The sequence below is a fragment of the Danio rerio genome, chromosome 24, assembly GCF_049306965.1.
Source record: "Danio rerio strain Tuebingen ecotype United States chromosome 24, GRCz12tu, whole genome shotgun sequence".
NCBI classification, from domain to species: domain Eukaryota; kingdom Metazoa; phylum Chordata; class Actinopteri; order Cypriniformes; family Danionidae; genus Danio; species Danio rerio.
This window is the reverse complement of record NC_133199.1, coordinates 37,698,301-37,720,000: the sequence shown is the minus strand read 5'-3', so window position 1 is coordinate 37,720,000 and position 21,700 is coordinate 37,698,301. Positions and strand designations below refer to the sequence as shown.

General features: G+C 35.1%; 3 protein-coding genes across 5 annotated transcripts in view; 2 read left to right on the top strand and 1 right to left on the bottom strand.

The window, feature by feature from the left end:
• The window catches only part of LOC110438357 (dynein axonemal heavy chain 5-like), a 14,692-nt gene extending 13,814 nt beyond the window's left edge, over nt 1–878 (bottom strand). For all 3 annotated transcript variants that reach the window (XM_073940998.1, XM_073941000.1, XM_073940999.1), the window contains exon 1: nt 814–878. The gene's annotated coding sequence lies outside the window, so the exon portion shown is untranslated. The remainder of the gene's footprint in view (nt 1–813) is intronic.
• Nucleotides 1–21,700, top strand: part of agap3 (ArfGAP with GTPase domain, ankyrin repeat and PH domain 3) — a 985,397-nt gene that overhangs the window by 943,370 nt on the left and 20,327 nt on the right. The gene's annotated exons all lie outside the window — the stretch shown is intronic.
• The window catches only part of LOC101884366 (melanoma receptor tyrosine-protein kinase-like), a 61,902-nt gene continuing 42,658 nt past the window's right edge, over nt 2,457–21,700 (top strand). Inside the window, exon 1 of the mRNA XM_073940989.1 lies at nt 2,457–2,673. Within this exon, the coding sequence (XP_073797090.1) occupies nt 2,562–2,673 (112 nt within the window). The 5' untranslated portion in view covers nt 2,457–2,561. The remainder of the gene's footprint in view (nt 2,674–21,700) is intronic.

Here is a 21,700-nt window from a genome sequence, read left to right as displayed (position 1 = left end):
ACTTTACACTCAAATGTCAAAAAAGAAAACAATCATTTCAATGTTATATGGATGCAGCCTTTATGATGCAAGCTGAGATTGCATCACTCGAGAAAGCACTCAATGGAGTGAGTGACATCACTGTGACGGGTCGGGTTAGGGGTGGGGTTAGGTGAGTGCATTAAAAAGCATAGGATGCAGCTCAGATTGCACTGCACCAGGTCTGCATCCAGACCCCTCTCAATCATTTTGAAGATGACTTCATCCAAAGTTCAAATGTTTGTGGTCCTGTAAGTTTAATTAATGACTACTTTGTACCTTCAAATATAAAACTTATAAAAAATATATATATATATATATATATATATATATATATATATATATATATATATATATATATATATATATATATATATATATATATATATAAAAAGTGTAATACTGGGGAAGTATGGTGATTTTAAAAAAAAACTAAGAACAAACTTTTTTTTTTTTTTTACCCTGTCTATTTCTATGGAGGACGAAACCTGCAAAACAATAAATAAATAAAAGTATAAATATGTAAATATAAAAATAAAAATAAATGAGTAAATAAATCCTTAAATCCTACCATAAATAAAATAATAAATAAATAAATAAATAAATATCTGTCTGTCAATCATCAGCAGGCTGTCTTTATGTCATCATTGGTAGATGCTTCTTTTATTTTGGGAAAGAAAATATCCCTCTCCTCCCTGCATAAAGCGCCCAAGATTACCTTTTAACTTAACAAGAACACATATTTAGAGTAAGTAATGATTTTATTTCCCTTTGCAGTTAATTTAGCGCACTCACCTTGACTGAGGGTCCTCAAATCTGTGAGAACTAACTGAAAGCCTGAGGCAAAGTTTATTGTTGCTATGGTGATCGAGGCGCGCGCCTGAGCAGGACGCGAACGCAAATCAGACCATCAACAATAGAAGATGAACTTGAGCCTTATTGAAAGGACATTTCGCCATTATAACTTTAATTGTAGAGGAATAAATGCATTATTTCACCTAAACCAAAAAGCACACTACATGAATACCCACAGTGACATCCGCAAATTTATCTTGCAGTGAGTGACATTTGGTAACATAGCTTATATTTTTTTATTTACCTATTACATTACTGAATTGGAGAGGTTTGTAAAATATTTTAGGTCATATAAATATAAGGCGACGCAGTGGCGCAGTAGGTAGTGCTGTCGCCTCACTGCAAGAAGGTCGCTGGTTCGAGCCTTGGCTGGGTCATGTGGAGCTTGCATGTTTTATAAATGTGAAATCTTTAGGGAAAAAGGTGATAGATTAACAACTGTAGCTTATTGTCATTTATTAGGCAAATAACAAGCTGATCAGCACATTTAACTTGCCTTGGTTAGAAATTGACCAACTGAATAAAAAAAAAATAATTAAAACATAATAATAATAATAATAAGAAGAAGAAGAAGAAGAAGAACTTAGAGATTCACAATTATCACTTAATCCTCTTTTCTATGTTTTATCTTAATGCAATCTCTACATTTTAAATGATTAGTTTTCTTAAAGTGAATTTACAACTGAAAATAATACATTTTTTTAATAAATTTGACTGCCGGACTGCTCCATGATTGGGGATGGTGGATATTTTATTTTATAAGATTATTATTACATTAAATTATAATAATAATATTATATTTAAGTCTGTATTAAATAATATTTATGTAAAAAGTGTATTTGTTTGACACTTACTATACATATTATAGAAAACGATGTTATATATAGTTTATGGGTATAATTTATACTTCTAGATATTTATTGTGCCCCTGCCTCTAGTAGAAGTAGTAAATAGTAGCATAGCATATTATAGTAGTATATTATGGTATAGCGTCCTCCTACTACTAATAATATACCAATATGATTAATAATAATTCTGATAATAATGATAATGTTGTGCTTAACGCTTTCCAAATAATAAAAACAACAAGACAACAAATGTTCTGATTATGAAATGTATATGGACAAGGGACATGACAAGGTTATATCCCTTATATAATATATCCCCACAATACATAATATTGCGATAGTTAAAATGAAAATATTATAATTTTATTATGAAATACACAATAGTATAGTAAACTTTATAGTATACTATAACTACAGACTACTACTACTAATGGATTGTAATATTATAGTGATTATTGTTTTCCAAAACAAATTTTTATTGTCTAATAATATAGGCTGTGGAAAAGGTGATATTAAATAATATTGTTCATTAATATAAAAATTGCCAATTTTGAAAACAAAAATACATTTAATTGTTGTCGGACATCGCAAAAGAAGGTCCCCACATCCACCCACTGATACTCAAATAAACTATCTGGCAGAGCGACCGAGTTGCGTCGCGTCGCGCGCGCTCTGTAAAGGTGAGTTGCGTCGCGTCACGTCACAGCTCTACGGAGGAGCGCTCAGACACGCTTCACTCGAAGAAGAGCAAGAACGGGACACGCTGCAGGAAACTACCTCTGTTACGAGTTACATATTGTTCATTTGACGGATTATCTGAACATAAGCAATGCTTTAAAAATGATTCCACTGTTAAACATGAGGTTTACGAAGCTGTCTCTGTTCCGTGAATTGGGAATCTTCTGCCTTGTTCTGATAAACGCAGGGTGGTGCGCCGTTTCTGAGAGGAAAGGTAAGTGGAGTTGCTTCAACTGTCTCTGACTCTTATATATTACGTTCGGAATATATATAGGCTATTTATTTTGTCTGTAAAACTACAGTTCATAAACAAGACCCTTTTAAAATCCGTAAATGTAATAGCACATCAACATTTTGACTGTTAGTGTAAACAAACTAGAATGGATTAGCATCGTTAATAACATAAATTTATTATATAGACATTATATTATAAATAGTGTGCAAATTAAAGTTTATAAAGAATTGTAAAGTTTAGTTTCTTTATCAAAAACTATTTTTAAGTAATTTTCATAGGTCTCCAACAGGACCCAAATGCATTAAAAGGGATATATAGGGAAGTCGTTATCAACATGTAACACTTACACTAAAAAAAAAATATGTGTTTAAGCCCATACATTGACAAATACAATGTTGCTTTAAGTTTTTTTATTACATTACATTTACACTTTTTAACCCAATGGTTGGATTTGTCCATATTTGACCCAAAGTTGACCTGAAAATGCCCTAAATCAATCCGGCATTTTGTAAAGTTTGTAGAGCCATAAAACATGAATACTATGTACAGTGCTCAGCATAATTGAGTACACCCCATTTTGAAAATGTGTATTTTTATCCATTTCTAAACAAAGCAGATTTATTAAACAGATGTATTTATTAAAATAATATTTTTGTCACCAAACATATTTAGAAATTGACAGAGAAAACAATTACATTCAAGCTAAATATTGCAAAAAAAAATTTTATTATTATTTTTTTTTGCTTCTGATTTTTCCTCTTTTTAAAAAAAATTATTTATTATTTTTCTATGATTTACTAGTTTTTGAACCATTATAAGTTATTTTGTTAGATAAGCTCAAGATTTGGCTTCAGTATGTCTAATCTAAAGTATATGCATAAATATAATATTGTATACCTTCCTATTAAAAATATGACTTTGAAAGAAAGATTTGTGAGGGGTGTACTTACATATGCTGAACACTGTGAAAATATTATTTAAATTCTAATCCCATTACTATTCACTTAATAACTAATGACCCGAAAATAATCAAATCAATCAGAGAGCTGAGGTGGCATAAGCTGCAGGTTTGTCATTAACCCTAACAAGTGACCCCACAACAATATGTCAAAAGTGAAATGAAGTTAATTAAGTCTCAGACCTATTTAAATATACTTGATGAACTTTTGAGGCTGGTGACCACAGGATGAGGGCCAAGAGTTCAGCAAAAGCAGATGGTACCGCGAGACAGCTGCCCACTGAGTGAGGTCTGGGCCCTCGGCGTCTGCTTCTGACCAGCGTCTCTACTCAGGCAGACCGTGTTTAACATGCTGCGTGAGCTTTCTTGCCAGTGCAAAAATGGACAGCAGATGGTGGCCACCAACACAAAAACTGCACTTTGATTCGTTGTCAACAACTGGACTGAAATCAAACAGAACAATCAAACAAAAACAAAATCAATAGCGATTCGTGATTGTAGCATTAAAGCGTTTAAACATCACAAATGCAGTTTACATATATGGGCACTCAAATAAATAACTGTTCAAACTGATTATTTAGAATGAGTGGAAACATCACAATTCTTGAGATTTTTTTTTTTTTGAGACAACCTAATTGTTTTATGCTCAATCTACTTAAATTCGTTTAAACCAATTAACTTAACAGACTTGTGTAAGTACAACATGAATGAATTGTGTGGAACCCTGCCTTTTACACTTCATAATGCTGGGTTTCACACAATTTGTTTGTGTTGGGACGACATGAAAGGATTAAGTTGACTTATTAGATATACAAATTTAAGTGGGTTGAACATTAAACAATTAAGTTGTCCTCCCCACATAAATTTTGTTGTTTCAGCTCATTTTAAATAAGCAGTTTGAACAACAAACATCATTCTTCAAATGTAACAGTCAATGTTCAAATCATTTTGATGTACACTTATGACTACAGGCTGAATGTGTTAAATTGCTGTTACATGATAAGCAGCACACCTTTCACACATTGAACAGTTCAGCGTCATCAGGACATTCATGTCATACCATCTGCATATAATCCAGTGACGTATACAATTTTCAATCTGTAAATTGAATCTGTATTTCTTTTAATGTTCCAGCAGGTTAATAACGTAGTTAATACTGAATAAATTAATGCTGGGTAAAAAAAAATATTGGGTTGACCTTCCGGTATAATAAAGAAAAGTTGAGGTCCCACTTTACAGTACATTAGGTGGCCTTAACTAATATATTCTTACATTGAAATGAATTATTTGTTACGATGAACTTATTGTGTAAACACGTTTTTACATTACCTACGATTAATTAAACACCTGCATGTAATTACATCTGTAATTAATTTCTGTAATTACATTTTTAATTACACCCTTGACCATTTCTTACACCTCACCCCATCCTTAAACCTACCCACCAAACCTGTCCTTAACCCTACTCGCATCCCACCTCAAGAGCACCAGAAGTGTTCTACAATACAATATGAACACATTAAGTACATTGTATTTGTCTTTTGATGCAAGTATTTAGTAGTTAAGGCCACTTAATATAAAGTAAGGCCAGTTTTGACAGCAAGTGACATGCTGACATATATAATAATGCTTAAGTTAAATGAAGCACGGATGAATAATTATGATATCCAAACTTGCAATAGGACTTGTGAATATTCATAGCAATATTCACTGCAGAAAAAAAAAAGTAAGTGCAAGTACATCATTGTTAAGGCCACTAAATATAAGTGGGACTTGTTTTGATTTTAATTTGAATAAATTGACAGAAAAAGATATGCTGATATTTTTTAATTTTTTATGTAATAAGGATTGTGTTGTGTAAAGCTCGGATGAATAATTATGTTATCCACACTTCCAGCAGATTATGGCAAGTCTTAATGGGTAATTCACTTAATCATACATTCAAATGATTTGTTCAAAACAGCTGATTCATTTAGAAATGAACTAAATTACTTTTTATGAATGAATCATTGATTCAATTTGAAAAAAAAAAATGAGTCAATGATTGCTTTAGGTTAGGGTTGCACAAAATATCGTTTCAGCATCGATATCGCAATGTGCACGTTTGCAACAGTCACATCGAATTACTGTAATTTTACTGAATTCATACAATTTATGCAAAAAACAACAACTTTTTCTTACTTTTTTTTTTACTTTTTCCTGTTTCTAGCCCAAATGTCTACATTTCAAACCACAAACAAGGATAATTTTACTTACTTGATCTTACTTGATCTAAGAATTTTTAAATATTTGAACAAGAAACGAAAATAATTTTAGCATTGTGATATTCGATTCCTGTTCCTACTCCCCAGAAAACCATCAAACAGATTTATTCAAACTATCTTGTGAAACTGTATTCCTAATTTACATTGCAGATAAATAAAATCTCGCAATATTAGGTGTTTCCAATGTCGTGCAGCCCTACTTTGAGATGCACAAATGCTCAGACAATATTGGCCAAAAACCCAGCTTTCTCTATATTAACTTCTTATATGTTAAACTGGAGGAAAACTCTTGATTCTGTGATATCATTTACATCTTATAAACATAAATAAACAAAAAAATATATTTGTTTTTTTTATTTGCTGTCATAAAATGAATTACAGAGTGATTCTAACTGCAATTTAATAGGCTTCTCAAAGCATGTTAATGATAATGTACATTATGTCAGCTCGCACATCATTAAAATGACAATTATGATATTACAGGCGATAATTTGCACAGCCCTACCTACATAGAATGCATATTTGCACACTGTATAATCAATCTGAAGCAAATGAATATTCATCTTTTGCCTAATGTGTATAATTAAAAAGAAAAAAAACGTTCTCCTGTCGCAGCAGATACTTTCTCTTGCGAATAGCAAACACTGTCACGCTATCAAAACATTGCTCTGTTTGTTCAAACATCTCGATGAGCCCAATACTGCAACACAATTTCCACCAATGGCGTGAAGGTTAAGGCGGTATTTTGGTTATGTGGCCAATAGCAGTGTTCAAGCAAGTAGTGTTTAACTATTTGTTAAATTACATGCTGCACCTTTAATGACCTGTCAGTTTAAGTGTGCAAAGCCTTCTGGAGATGTGCTTGTGGTATGCATGTGTTAGCATAACCTGTCAAGCAGTGTCTCGGGGGCATCTCATACTTTGTTTCATTCCCACAGCCTGTGGCAGAAAAGAAAGAGGGAAATGTTAGAATAATATCTCAGAACAGTAAATGCGTTTGTTCAATATTAAGCTTCATTAACTGGAAGGTGAGCGGAGGTGTGGAGATTAATCGAAAAGACTTCCTTTAACAAGCAACAAAGCTAAATGCAGTAAGAGAACACCTCGTTGCTATCAGATCTTGCATCTGCGCACAGATTTCGTCATTTACATTTGGTGGCATGCAGAGTCAGGCCCAAATCTTGAGTTTGACTAATTATGTCATAACATTTATTTGGAACTGTTTCCTGCAGACCATTACTCATTACTGTATCACTTACTTTGGTCAAACGTGAATCAGATGCTGTGCGTTTTCACAGAATAACCTAGAATTATTCCATTTACAAGACAAGGAAGTCTTATTTTAGGCAAATGTTTTCCTTTGAAATTATACACACACTTCCAAAATTAGCAAGGTGCTTGGTCTAAAAGGTCAGAATCAAAGACTGAGATGTTTCATTGAAACAAGTTCTTCATCAGATAAACTCAAAAGGAAATGAAACTTACAGCGTTTGTGTCACATATAAGACCGTATATTTTTCAGGAGTTCACACTTAGCTGATAATCAATAAAGCGTATTTGGCATGCTGTCCCGGGAGAGAGCTCGTAATATCTTCGAGCCCGAGGCTCCCTCTTGTTAGAAAGGCGAGAGGGGAGTTCGAGCTCAGGTAGATCTTGAGAACTCCCCTGCTTGTCGCCGTGTGAGAAGTGTAAACTAAGGTTGTCTTGGGTGATAATTTGGTTTAGTCGATTGGCTGTGGTGTATGTTTTTGGAGGGTGTCGAGGAAAGGAAACCGGGAAACCCCACGCGAACACTGAGAGAACATTGAAACACCGACTGGCCCTATAGGAGGTTGGACCAGCGGTGGTCTTGCTGTGAGTCAATAGTGCTTGCCACTGGGCTACCGTGTCGGCCTTTTGGAAAAAGGGTTTAAAGTAAGGGGGGAAGAGGGGGGGGGGACTTTAAGACGAAAATAACTGGAGTGAAAAACTCTGGTTATTAATAATGCCTCCACAATAATCTAATAGAGCAGATTACAGCGCTAATGAGGTACCAGCCAAATTGATCATAAGCACGTGATCCTCTCGAAATTAGTTTATAAAAAACCCCACTTAAATATATTCACATGATATATGAATATGTTTATAACTTAAGTAAAATTAGAAATACTGACATTGTTTATATGTCAAATTCATCGTGAATATTCCATTTTCAGATATCATGTTTTCTCTTGTGCTTTGAAGATTACGATTGCAAAACAAACAAACAAACGAACATGGTTTCTGGAAATTACTGAAACTGATTTTTTATTTTTATTTTTTGAAATCATGTTGGGGTGACTCACCGGGCCAGCCGGGACTCAAACCAGCGGCCTTCTTGCTGTGAGGCAACAGTGCAGCACGGTCACCTCACAGCAAGAAGGCCGCTTGTTCGAGTCCCGACTGGCCCAGTTGGCATTTCGTTGTGGAGTTTGCATGTTCTCATGTTGGCGTGGGTTTTTCTCCGGGTGCTCCGGTCTTCCCCCACAGTTCAAAGACATGCGGTACAGTTGAATTGGATTAACTAAATTGATGGCAGTCTTTGAGTCTGTGTGTGAATGCTAGAGTGTATGGGTGTTTCCCAGTACTGGGTTGCAGCTGGAAGGGCATCAGCTGCCCAAAACATATGCCGGAAAAGTTGACGGTTCATTTTGCTGGGGTAATCCCTGATAAATAAGGGACTAAGCTGAAGAATAATGAGTGAATTAAATCATGTTTTTACATTGAGCATTGAAGAGTACAGTTGAAAAGAATTATAAAAAATGCTGATTATGTGTCATGTGTATTTAAATTTCCAGAATCACCACTGTTTCATATGAAGATACATTAAATATTCAGACATGGGCATTGCTAGACTGATTTTAAGGAGACTCTAGACCCTCAAAATTCTACCAAGCCCCGCTAAAAATTCCAGCTCCCCATATGTGCATTATATTGTATGTTCAGTGCAACATAAACAGAGGCAAATATATTGGTTTCCTACATAATGTACATCATTCTGCCTGTTCAATCATGGTGTTTAATCAGATGGAATGCAGTACTGAAATGTTCTGACATGAGTGTGGTTCATTAACCTCTAACTCATTAAAATACATTGAAAAACCTTGCGACGTTACTGGGAATTATTCAACAATCTCATGGCTTTTCATAACGTTTTGATTTAATGGCTAATTCGTATGAATTCATACCATCTAATTCGTACAATTTTGTATGATTTACTTTTCCCTCAATGACGGTTTTGGGTTAAGGACATGCAAACTCCCCAAAGAAATGCCAACTAGCCCAGCCGGGACTCAAACCAGCGACCTTCTTGCTGTAAGGTGACAGTGCCAACTGACAGAGCCACTGTGCTGCCCAATGCTGGTTATATATAAAATATTCAAATTTCCAGTATCATTGTTCCATATGAAGGTATATCTCATATTTGGATATCGCTAGGCTGATTTTAGGGGGCTAAAACCAGCTTGACCAGTCTAGCCAGGCTGGGAGTCCAGCCAAAACCAGCTATGTCCAGCTGAAACCAGGCTGGATTTAAATGGTCATTTTCCAGCCTGACCAGCCAAGACGAGGCTGGAAACGGCAGGAAACCAGCCTGGAAATGGCCAAAACCCCTGTAAAACCAGGCTAAAACCAGCCAACCAGCCTAAGCTGGTTTTAACTGGATTTTTCAGCAGGGCTCTTATTCCCCTCAAAATTCTACCCAGCTCCCTTTAAAAGTTTGGCTCCCCATATGTGCATATTCTGCATTTATGGCAAATCATGAAAAAGAATTTGTTTAGTCAAATCATTACAATTTGTTAATGGAAGCAAATGAATTTCTCGATTCTTTCATTAAGCAACAAATAATCATGACTAATGATTCACATTTTATACTAATTCTTTACATTTAGATCAAAAAGGAACAAAGCATGTAACTTCAGAAATATCCAGTGTATACATTATCAAAAATAATCAAATCACTTTTATTGTCACATCAGCATGTGTATAGCATGTGTATGAGTGAAAAGCTTAGGTGCTGGCTCCAGACAGTGCAAAATACAACGACATAGTCCAAAAAACAAAACAACATACAATTAGCAATGTTGACAGTAATACGTAAAAGACAATACATAGGTGTACACATAGTCTGACTGTTGGTGGAAAATGAGTGTAGGCGATATTATTTCATAATGAGGTGATATATTGTATCTGAATTCACTTCTCATTAAACTGAAAGACAGCAGTGTCCTCTTTCTGCTCAGCGATCGGTGCTGTCATCTGGTCTAGACATCAGCATTTGACCTAAATCTAATTGTCCTTGAAACTCTTTGCAGACTCCAGAGACAGTTTAACCACTGTTATTAACTAAAAACCAGAGCAACAGTCTTGTTTACATGCATCACACTTTCGGACCACCAGCTCCAAGGTTAAACTGAATGGAAAGTAACGTAATCAATTTAAATAAACACACGACCACGATCTATTATTGTTGAAAATGTCACAGTAGTTCTTGTCATCCATTTAAGCCTCGTGTTTCATTGATCTGCTAAGTGGTATGAAACGTTTCATCGATTCTCACTTATGAAAATCAATTATAATCTTTAAATGACAGTGTGTTTTCGTCAATAATGTGTGTCTTACTGTATCAATAGATTGGAGGTTTTGTTTGGTTATTATTATTGCTCAAATTTAGAGGTAACTCATGCCCTAAAAAGATGTGAGTGCAAAATTGTAGAGAGAAAAAAATAAATAAACAGGAGACAAGAGGCAAGTGTCAAATGGCACTAACTGTCGAGTTTATGTGATGTTACAATTTACAAATGATGATAAACCAAGGACGTAGCCTTGAGGCTTTACGCCAATGTGTTTATTTTGGAAACAACATCAACAGACTCTTATTATCATAACGAATGTTGAGAAACAGCCTGCTTTTACTTTTCTCGGCATTTAATAGTGCGGTTTTTGCATGGCAGAAAAACAAAACCCTGCAGAATTGCATAAAGAGAAAGACTAAACATAACATAAACTACTAGCTTTATCTTAGCAATCGTATAACAACGAATTAATAATATTACAGTTGCCTATAGGGCTGCAGGATATTGAAAAAATCGGACATTGCTATATTTTGTTTTGCTGCGATATATTTATATATATATATATATATATATATATATATATATATATATAGAGAGAGAGAGAGAGAGAGAGAGAGAGAGAGAGACAGACAGACAGACAGACAGACAGACAGACATATAGACAGATAGACAGATAGATAGACAGATAGATAGATAGATAGATAGATAGACAGACAGACAGACAGACAGACAGACAGACAGACAGACAGACATATAAACAGATAGACATATAGACAGATAGACAGATAGATAGATAGATAGATAGATAGACAGACAGACAGACAGACAGACAGACAGACAGACAGACAGACAGACAGACAGACAGACAGACAGACAGACAGATAGACAGACAGACAGACAGACAGACAGACAGACAGACATATAGATAGACAGATAGATAGACAGATAGATAGACAGATAGATAGATAGATAGATAGACAGACAGACAGACAGACAGACAGACAGACAGACAGACAGACAGACAGACAGACAGACATATAGACAGATAGATAGATAGATAGATAGATAGATAGATAGATAGATAGATAGATAGATAGATAGATAGATAGATAGATAGATAGATAGATAGATAGACGGACGGACGGACGGACGGACGGACGGACGGACGGACGGACGGACGGACGGACGGACGGACGGACGGACGGACGGACGGACGGACGGACGGACGGACGGACGGACGGACGGACGGACGGACGGACGGACGGACGGACGGACGGACGGACGGACGGACGGACGGACAGACAGACATATAGACAGATAGACAGACAGACAGACAGACAGACAGACAGACAGACAGACAGACAGACAGACAGACATATAGACAGATAGACAGACAGACAGACAGACAGACAGACAGACAGACAGACAGACAGACAGACAGACAGACAGACAGACAGACAGACAGACAGATAGATAGATAGATAGATAGATAGATAGATAGATAGATAGATAGATAGATAGATATGAATATAACGTCAGGTATGATCAAGTCTTTTTATTACAGCGCATCTGCATAAATATAATAACTACCAACAAAAATAAATAAATAAACTGTGCTTTATGGTTTTCTGGGGAGTCTGAACAGCATTCATACACAGGAATTGAATGATCAAATGTAAAATAACATGATCGTCATAGTATAAATACCCAAAAAACAAATTCAAACTAAATAATATAAATAATAATAATTAAAATAAATAATCTTATCCTGCTATGTGACTATTGACGATACACACATTGCGATTTCGATTCTCAAACAATATATTATTCAGCCATAGTTGCTTAAATTTTCTGATTTGTAATACTCTGTTCTGAATGCAGGTAAAATTTGAAAAGGTTTCTGCCAACTTAAATGTGACTTTTTCTCTCTCAATGCAATTTAATATTACTTGTTAATGAATGTTTCATTTAATATTTGTATGTAGACTACAAATTTGTTTGATAATTTAATAGCTACTTTTTAGCTCTGGATTTGCAGGCATTTTCAGTCACATAGTGGAGAAATGATCTTATGGTTTATTTCTAGGGCTGAAACTTTTAATCGAATTATTGGATTTAATCGATTACAAAAAAATGATTCAAAATGTAGTAATCGATATCTCATGAAAAAAAAATCCATATAAGGCATCACTTCCTGGACCGAAGCCTTGCTTGGCGCTGTGTAGCATGTTAAGGCTAACACTAAAATTATGTAAAGGGAATAATGTAAAGTAATAAAGCCTTTATTTCTTATGCGCTGTTGCATGTCATTTTGATTTAATGGAATGTTAAAGTAAAGATATACACTGACCGGCCACTTTATTAGGTACAGCTTACTAGTACCAGGTTGGACACCTTTTGCCTTCAGAACTGCCTTAATCCTTTGTGGCATAGATTCAACAAGGTACTGGAAATATTCCTCAGAGATTTTGGTCCATATTGACTTGATAGCATCATGCAGTTGCTGCAGATTTGTCGGCTGCACAGCCATGATGCAAATCTCCCGTTCCACCACATGCCAAAAGGTGCTCTATTGCATTGAGATCTGGTGATTGTGGAGGCCATTTGAGTACAGTGAACTCATTGGCATGTTCAAGAAACCAGTCTAAGAGGATTGGCTAATAGAAAAGAAAGTCACTGGTTCTAGTCCTTACCAAGTTTGCCAACATTTCTGTTCAGAGTTTACAGGTTCTCCCCGCGCTCATGTGGGTTTCCCCTGGGTTCCCCGGTTTCCTCCCACCGTCCAAAAACATGCAGCGTAGGTTAATTGGCTCATCAGCACCATAGACGTGCTCCTTGTAAGTTATCTCTTAAGAGCAATCACTATCTGTTCATTAGCTACTACAGCAGGGGAGTTCTCCTCATCTACCTGAGCTCAAACTCCCCTCTCGCCTTGCAGATGGGAGGGAGCCCCGGGCTCGAGGATCTTATGAGCTCAGGGCTCTCTCCCGGGACAACATGCCAAACAAACTGTACAATCAATCGTCAGCTATTGTGAACTCTTGAAATGATGTTTATTGACATTTTTAAGAGTTTCAAGTGATAAATTTCAATGGTGTTTTAAATGACAATAACCTGGTAATACACTGCCAATGCTGCAATTATTTCTCTATATATTATTTCTTATACAATACATTGTTTCAAACTAATATAATGTCAGAAATCAGCAATAAAATATATAATAATAATATATGAATTTACTTAAATGCATGTTGTTTGTCTCATGTTGTTTGTTTACCAGATGCATGCCGTGTTTTTATTTAGTATTATTCCAGCAGTCAGCAAATGCCCCATAGAGAAAGAGCTGAGTGCACACAATGCCTGAATTTGAATGGAGAGGTCACTAACAGACAATATGTTTCTTATTTGATTTAGACAGACACTGTTGTTTCTGTGAAAAAGCACGCACCCGTGGAATGATTTTGTCCTGTTAATTGTATTTGCCGCAATTCAGTTAGAAGGTATTTTATCCACATGCCTCTCATTTAGGGTGACAACATTCAACTTTAAGACACTCTATTGTATACTGAAGAAAAACAGATGCGGGATACACAATCATGTGAATCTGCCGCTCCCAAATTGATCATTATTTATCCTGCTTTTAAAAAAAGATTTCAACATATGACCATTTAAGTAATTATCTGCCCGTTTGTAGTGTAAATACCACTGTTATGATTAAAAACAGCACGGCTTGGCAGGGGGAAATGTGTTTTTCTGAACATCTTTTGTCCTGCAGAACTGCAGATCAGCCCAATAAAAATCATTCAATTCTAGATATATTTATGCACAAATATATAATACATTATAAATATTAATATTATAAATATTATAAACAATATATTATAATAAATCAAACAATATATGCTACCCTGGAACACAAAACCAATGACGGTCTTAAAAAAATCTATAATTTTGACTCCTACAGTGCATTGCTGGCTATTGCTAAAAAATATACAGGTATTTATCCAACATACATCTGATTTTGTGATCCAAAATGTGAAATCTTCAAATTAATACCTCCCAGACTATTTAGAGGGAAAGCATGACATATTTAGGAGCACAGAAACCAGATTTACCTTTAGGAGTATTCCTGGAAAATCTCTCAGATACACTCTCTGAAATAAAGGTAGCTGTCACTGATGTGGGTACCTTTTTAAAAGATACACATTTGTACTTGAAGGGTCCATATTGGTACCTAAAAAGTATATATTAGTACCTACACATTTTTAAGAGGAACACTTTTTTACTTTTTAGTTACTAATATGTACCCTTGAGGTATTAATATGGACCTTTTAGGTACAAATTTGTAGTTTTTGAAAAGGTACCACCACAGAGACAGCTCACATACCTTCATTTCTGAGAGTGTAGGAAAACAGGATGTGTTTCAACAAATGCTGTTGACTTTTTGTGATCATGTGGATCAATACTTTTTGCAACAGTGCAAACTTGCTTTACAAACTGTGTTGATCCAGTTGTCACAGATTCAAACTTAGTCACCAGTTGGATATATAGAGTTATCTGTTGGAAAACAAGCTTACGGGGTATTTGGGTTATAGGACAAACTCAGAAAAAAAGAATAGACTGTGCTGGATTGGTTACTTAGAAATTGTAGATCATTATATGGCAAGACGTCATGCGTTTTAGATCAGTAGTTGTCAAACATGACTAATAAGGTGCTGGGGGTGCAGGGACATGTTTAAAGAAATTTATATACATTCATTCGGCTTAGTCCCTTCATTCATCAGGGGTCGCCACCGTAGAATGAACCACCAATTTATCCAGCATACATGTATGTTTCAAAGAGCGGATACCCTTCCAGCTGCAACGCAGTACTGGGAAACACCCATACACACTCATTCACACACATACACTACAGCTATTTTAGCTTATTCAATTCACCTAAAGTGCATGTTTTTAGACTGGGGGAAACCCACCAAGAGGAAACCCACGCCAACATAAAGAGAACATGCAAACTCCACACAGTAATGCCAACTGGCCCAGCCGGGACTCAAACCAGTGATCTTCTTGCTGTGAGGCAACAGTGCTAACCACTGAGCCACCGTGTCACCCCCATTGAATAAATATAATGATATATTAATATTATGGGTTGCAGCTGGAAGGGCATCCGCTACGTAAAACATATGCAGGCAGGGCCGGAGTGGGACTCATTTTCAGCCCTGGAGTTTAAGCCAGACCGGCCCACCTCAGTTCACGACTGATTCCAATTCAGTTTCTAATGGCACTATCACGTCTTTTTCAAGAAAACTGCTGCTTTAGAAATTCAAATGTTCAACAGCCCTAACAGTATTTTATGTCTGAACAATAAAAATGAAAAAAAATTAAAAATATTTCAGGGGAGATTCGAACACGGATTCACGACTTTGAAATGCAACATGCTTACCACTGGACCACAATGGCACTATTACAGTGAGAGACACAGCACTACTTTCTTTTGATGGCTCAATCTTTTTCTCCCATTTTAAAAATTTTGATCAAGTTATGTCAGATTTATTAATGTAGTGAATCATTTGATTTTCATTGAGCATGTGTATTATTCATTTTATTTGAATTCTTATATTCACGTAGGTGCCGCTGTTTGGGGTCGATAGTTACATCACATCATCATCATTAACGTTAGTTAACCTGCACCCTGCATTTTTCTTACGGGGCTGCGAGAAAATAAATAAAAAAAGAGCGGCACTGCGGCAAAATAATGAATAAAAAAAGTGAAGCTTTGGTCAAATAAATAAATAGAAGAAAAAAGTGTGACTGCTGAGAGCGCAAGCAGCTATGGACACCGGCCCTCGCGGCCAAAAAACAGACCGGCCCACCGGGAATTCTCCCGGTTCTCCTGATTAGCCAATCCGGGCCTTATGCAGGATAAATTGGCGGTTGATTCCGCTGTGGCGACCCCAGATTAATAAAGGGACTCAGAAAATGAATGAATGAATTACTATAACTATTATTAAGTAGATTTTTTTTTAATAGTCTACTGTAAATTTTAACCATTAACAATTTATATGATTTATATATGAAATTAAAATACGTGTTAGCTAGTTTGTGTTTTAGAATAGAATATTTTAAATAGTTGTAAAGGAAACATAGCCCATTTACATATATTTCAATTAATAAGGAAAACAATTGCATGTTTTTATCCAAACTAATACAGAAATTTTTATTGTGTGTGTGTTTAAAACAATATAATTTGCACAAAAAGTATGATTTTTTTTTTTAAGAACCTGCTACTCAACCCCATTTAGAGCATCATTACGGACATTTTACATTACAACTAGTCTGGTTTCAATGATGGATCTGCAACAAAACAACTACGCTTTTAAGAAACACTGGTCACTACACCGTTCTTTTCCCAAATGATGCATCGTACTATGACAATTCAGCCATGAGTTAATCATCACCTGTTCGTCATCAGTCCTGTCATCCAAAATACATACTATAAAAACCAAAGAAAGAAACATAAAGCAAGGAAAGCCGTAGGTAATGAAGCATGGATGGTAAAGCCATGGGAAAAACTGTACGGCCTTGTAAAAATAAATCACATGCGTCGACAGCCTTAAGAAGATGATCCCAGCATATCCTAATTAATCTGTCATCGTTATTTTCACTCTGCGCACTCATGCACTTAATCCATATGTGAGAAGCTCCAAGAAAACACACTACTGTTTTGTTGTTTTAAAGATATCACCATGCATTGTTTGATTATTTGCTTTAAATTTGTATATAATTAAACGCATCCTTGTTTAATACAAGACAAAAAATGTGCCTTAAAAATACAGAAAGAAGTTTTGTTTCCTCATGTTTCTAGAAGTATCCCAAAGGCAATGACAGCTTGATTTATTACTTTGCACACCTCAAGTATTTTGTTTCTTTGCACTGATGTCTTGATAACCCTTATGCATGCTTTGCATCACTTCCTAAAGATAAAACACGGGTGGGTTTATCATCATCAGAATGCCGTTTTGTGGCTCCCGATGTGACGTAAACAAGGAGTTAAGATGTTCCTCCATAAATGTGTTTTTAAGGAGCGACCTGTTGAGTCTCATCCAGTGATTGGCTCTCCAGCCTCAGGCAACATCCGCCCGTAGAAAACAGAGGCACGTTTTGCAATCTCTTCAGACAATCTCACACTTTAGGGGCTTGTTGAGAGAACGTAAAGGGTTCAAATCTAATTCAGTTTCATACCTGATCTTAATCTTTAGCTGAGATCTGCCCTAGAGCAGAGAGATCCTGAAAAAAAAAGCCAGTCCGCCTTCTTTTGTTTTTTGACAACTACTGTTAAGAGCTCTCATGCTTCAACCCTGATCAATTTAGACACATTGGAGATTCAGAATGTAATTTATGCTGGAGCTGCGTGTCTCGACGGTGTTCAGTGGTCTTGCCTGTCTCACATGCTTCGCAAAAAATGTTCAATGATTTAAAAAATGCAGCTCTTGCAAAAATGAACATGTCCTTCATGGCCTAATGATATAAGGGCAGTTTCAGCCATTTAACATACTCCCATTTAAGACCTGAATTAATGCAGTTAAATACAGTTGAAGTCAGAATTATTAGCCCCCCCTGTTTATTTTTTTGTCCCCAATTTCTCTTTAACAAAGAGATTTTTTTCAATACATTTCTAAATATAATAGTTTTAATAACTCATTTCCAATAACTGATTTATTTTATCTTTGCCATGATGACAGTACATAATATTTGACTAGATATTTTTCAAGGCACTTCTATACAGCTTAAAGTGACATTTAAAGACTTAAGTAGGTTAAATACGTTAGGTTAGGGTAATTAGGCAAGTTATTGTATAACAATAGTTTGTTCTGTAGACCTTAAAATGTTTTTTTTTAATTAAAAACGGCTTTTATTCTAGTCGAAATAAAACAAATGAGACTTTCTCCAGAAGAAAAAATATTATCAGTCATACTGTGAACATTTCTTTGCTCCGTTAAACATCATTTGGGAAATATCATCAAAGCGGGCGAATAATTCTGACGTCAACAGTATGTTTGCACATTTCGTAATGTTTGCAATATTTGATGTTTTTAATGTACACTAGCTGTTAACACTAGTTTGTCAAAACATTATGAGCTGACTCTCCAATAGGCTATTGTGAAACATCTTCAAAACTGATGGAACTGAATAGCAAAACACTATATATATATATATATATATATATATATATATATATATATATATATATATATATATATATATATTAGCGCTGTCAAAATTAGTGCGTTAACGCATGCGATTTATTTTAAATAATTAACGTGTTAAAAAAACTTAACGCAATTAACGCAGTTGCAGGTTTTTTTTACTTCCTGTTGTGGTGGACGTGTGTTTAACATGCAAGAAATGTGGATAAGATCAAGGAAGCACTTTTTGAAGGCCAGTTTCAGTATAAAACAATTAGTCGCATCACCAGGCTCTCCAAAGTTTCATCCAATTTCGGGTGGTTCATTTTTAACTTTCGACTTCTGTTGTTGATACCGAATGGCGAACAGAAAGAAAATCCTCCGCATTTCGTATATATATATATATATATATATATATAAATATCGCATTTCGTATATACACACACACACACACACACACACACACACACACACACACAAACAAACACACACACACACACACACGACACACACACACAGACACACACACAGACACACACACACACACACACACACACACACACACACACACACACGACACACACACACACACACACACACACACACACACACACACACACACACACACACACACACACACACACACACACACACTCACACTCACACACACACACACACTCACACACACACTCACACACACACTCACACACACACACACACACATACATACACACATACATACATACACACATACACATACAAATACACACATACAATACATACATACATACATACATACATACATACATTCATACATACATACATACATACAAACATACACACATACATACATACATACATACATACATACATACATACATACATACATACATACATACATACATACATACATACATACATACATACATACAAACATACACACATACACATACAAATACACACATACAATACATACATACATACATTCATACATACATACATACATACATACAAACATACACACATACATACATACATACATACATACATACATACATACATACATACATACATACATACATACATGCATACATAGATGCATACATACATGCATACATACATACATACATACATACATACATACATACATACATACATACATACATACATACATACATACATGCATACATAGATGCATACATACATGCATACATACATACATACATACATACATACATACATACATACATACATACATACATACATACATACATACATACATACATACATACATACATACATACATAGATGCATACAAAAATTATTAGCCCCCCTTTAAATTTTTTTTCTTCTTTTAAATATTTCCCAAATGATTTTAAAGAGTGCAAGGAAACTTTCACAGTATGTCTGATAATACTTTTTTTCTTCTGGAGAAAGTCTTATTTGTTTTATTTTGGCTAGAATAAAAGCAGTTTTTGATTTTTTACGAATCATTTTAAGGTCAAAATTATTAGCCCCTTTAAGCAATTTTTTTAGACCATCTACAGAACAAACCATCGTTTTACAATAACTTGACTAATTACCCTAACCTGCCTAGTAAACCTAATTAACCTAGTTAAGCCTTTAAATGTCACTTTAAGCTGTATAGAAATGTTTTAAAAAATATCAGGTAAAATATTATTTACTGTCATCATGGCAAAGATAAAATAAATCAGTTATTAGAGTTGAGTTGTTAAAACTATTATGTTTAGAAATGTGTTGAAAAAATCTTCTCTCAGCTAAACAGAAATTGGGGGGAATAATAAACAGGGGGGCTAATAATTCTGAGTTGAACTGTACATGATTTCACAATGATTAAGTCAGAGACTTGAGTACTTTCCAATTTATAATTAGGGGAGTGACCAAAAAAAAAAAAGAAAAGAAAAAGAAAAGAAATAAAAACGATGCTAGATTTTGCAGCAGTCTTCCTATCAGGTGTTATGACATCTCTAGGTACAAAACAAACTACATTTTGAAAGAGAGTTCTTTTCTAAAACCTGAACATTGGACATTTTACCGATCCCCCAGGGGATATAGGTAATAAATTAGATGTCAGCAGCAATGGCTGAGAACACAACCCATGTCCTGAACGTGGCAGGCAGGAATCCAACCAGTTCTCATGTTGTGCAACACCCATGCGCAGTGTTTGAGTCTCACACTTGGCAAACCACATTCTTGATCATGTTGTTCCTGCCCACAAAATCTGCTCCTCTGCTTAGGACGAGGTACATCCAACAACCGCTGCAGGAATTTAACACCTGCATGACAGGAGAGCAAATGAGTGCTCGCTTTACACTTATTCAGCATGAGTTGTGGAAAGTTCCATAACATCATGAATCCACCTACATATACACAGTTGAAGTGAGAATTATTAACCCTCTTGAATTATTAGCCCCCCTCTATATTTGTTTCCCCAATTTCTGTTTAACAGAGAGAAGATTTTTTTCAGCACATTTCTAAACATAATAGTTTTAATAACTAATTTCTTATAACTGATTTATTTTATCTTTGCCATGATGACAGTAAATAATATTTTACTAGATAATTTTCAAGATACTAGTATTCTGATTAAAGTGAAATTTAAAGGCTTAACTAGGGTAATTAGGCAGTTTAGGGTAATTAGGCAAGTTTCTGTATAACAATGGTTTGTTCTGTAGACTATAAAACCAAAATATTGCTAAAGAGGACCAATAATATTGACTTTAAAATGGTTAAAAATAATTAAAAACTGCTTTTATTCTAGCCAAAATAAAACAAATAAGACTTTCTCAGGAGGAAAAAATATTATAGTAAATACTGTGAAAATGTCCTTGCTCTGTTGAATATAATTTGGAAATTATTTGAATAAGAGTAAATAATTCTGTCTTTAACTGTTCTTTCATGTTCAAGTAATGTTAAAATTTCTTATGTTTTAACACTGATCAATTTCGAGGAGCTTCAGAATCTAATTAATACTGCATACAGTGTTTC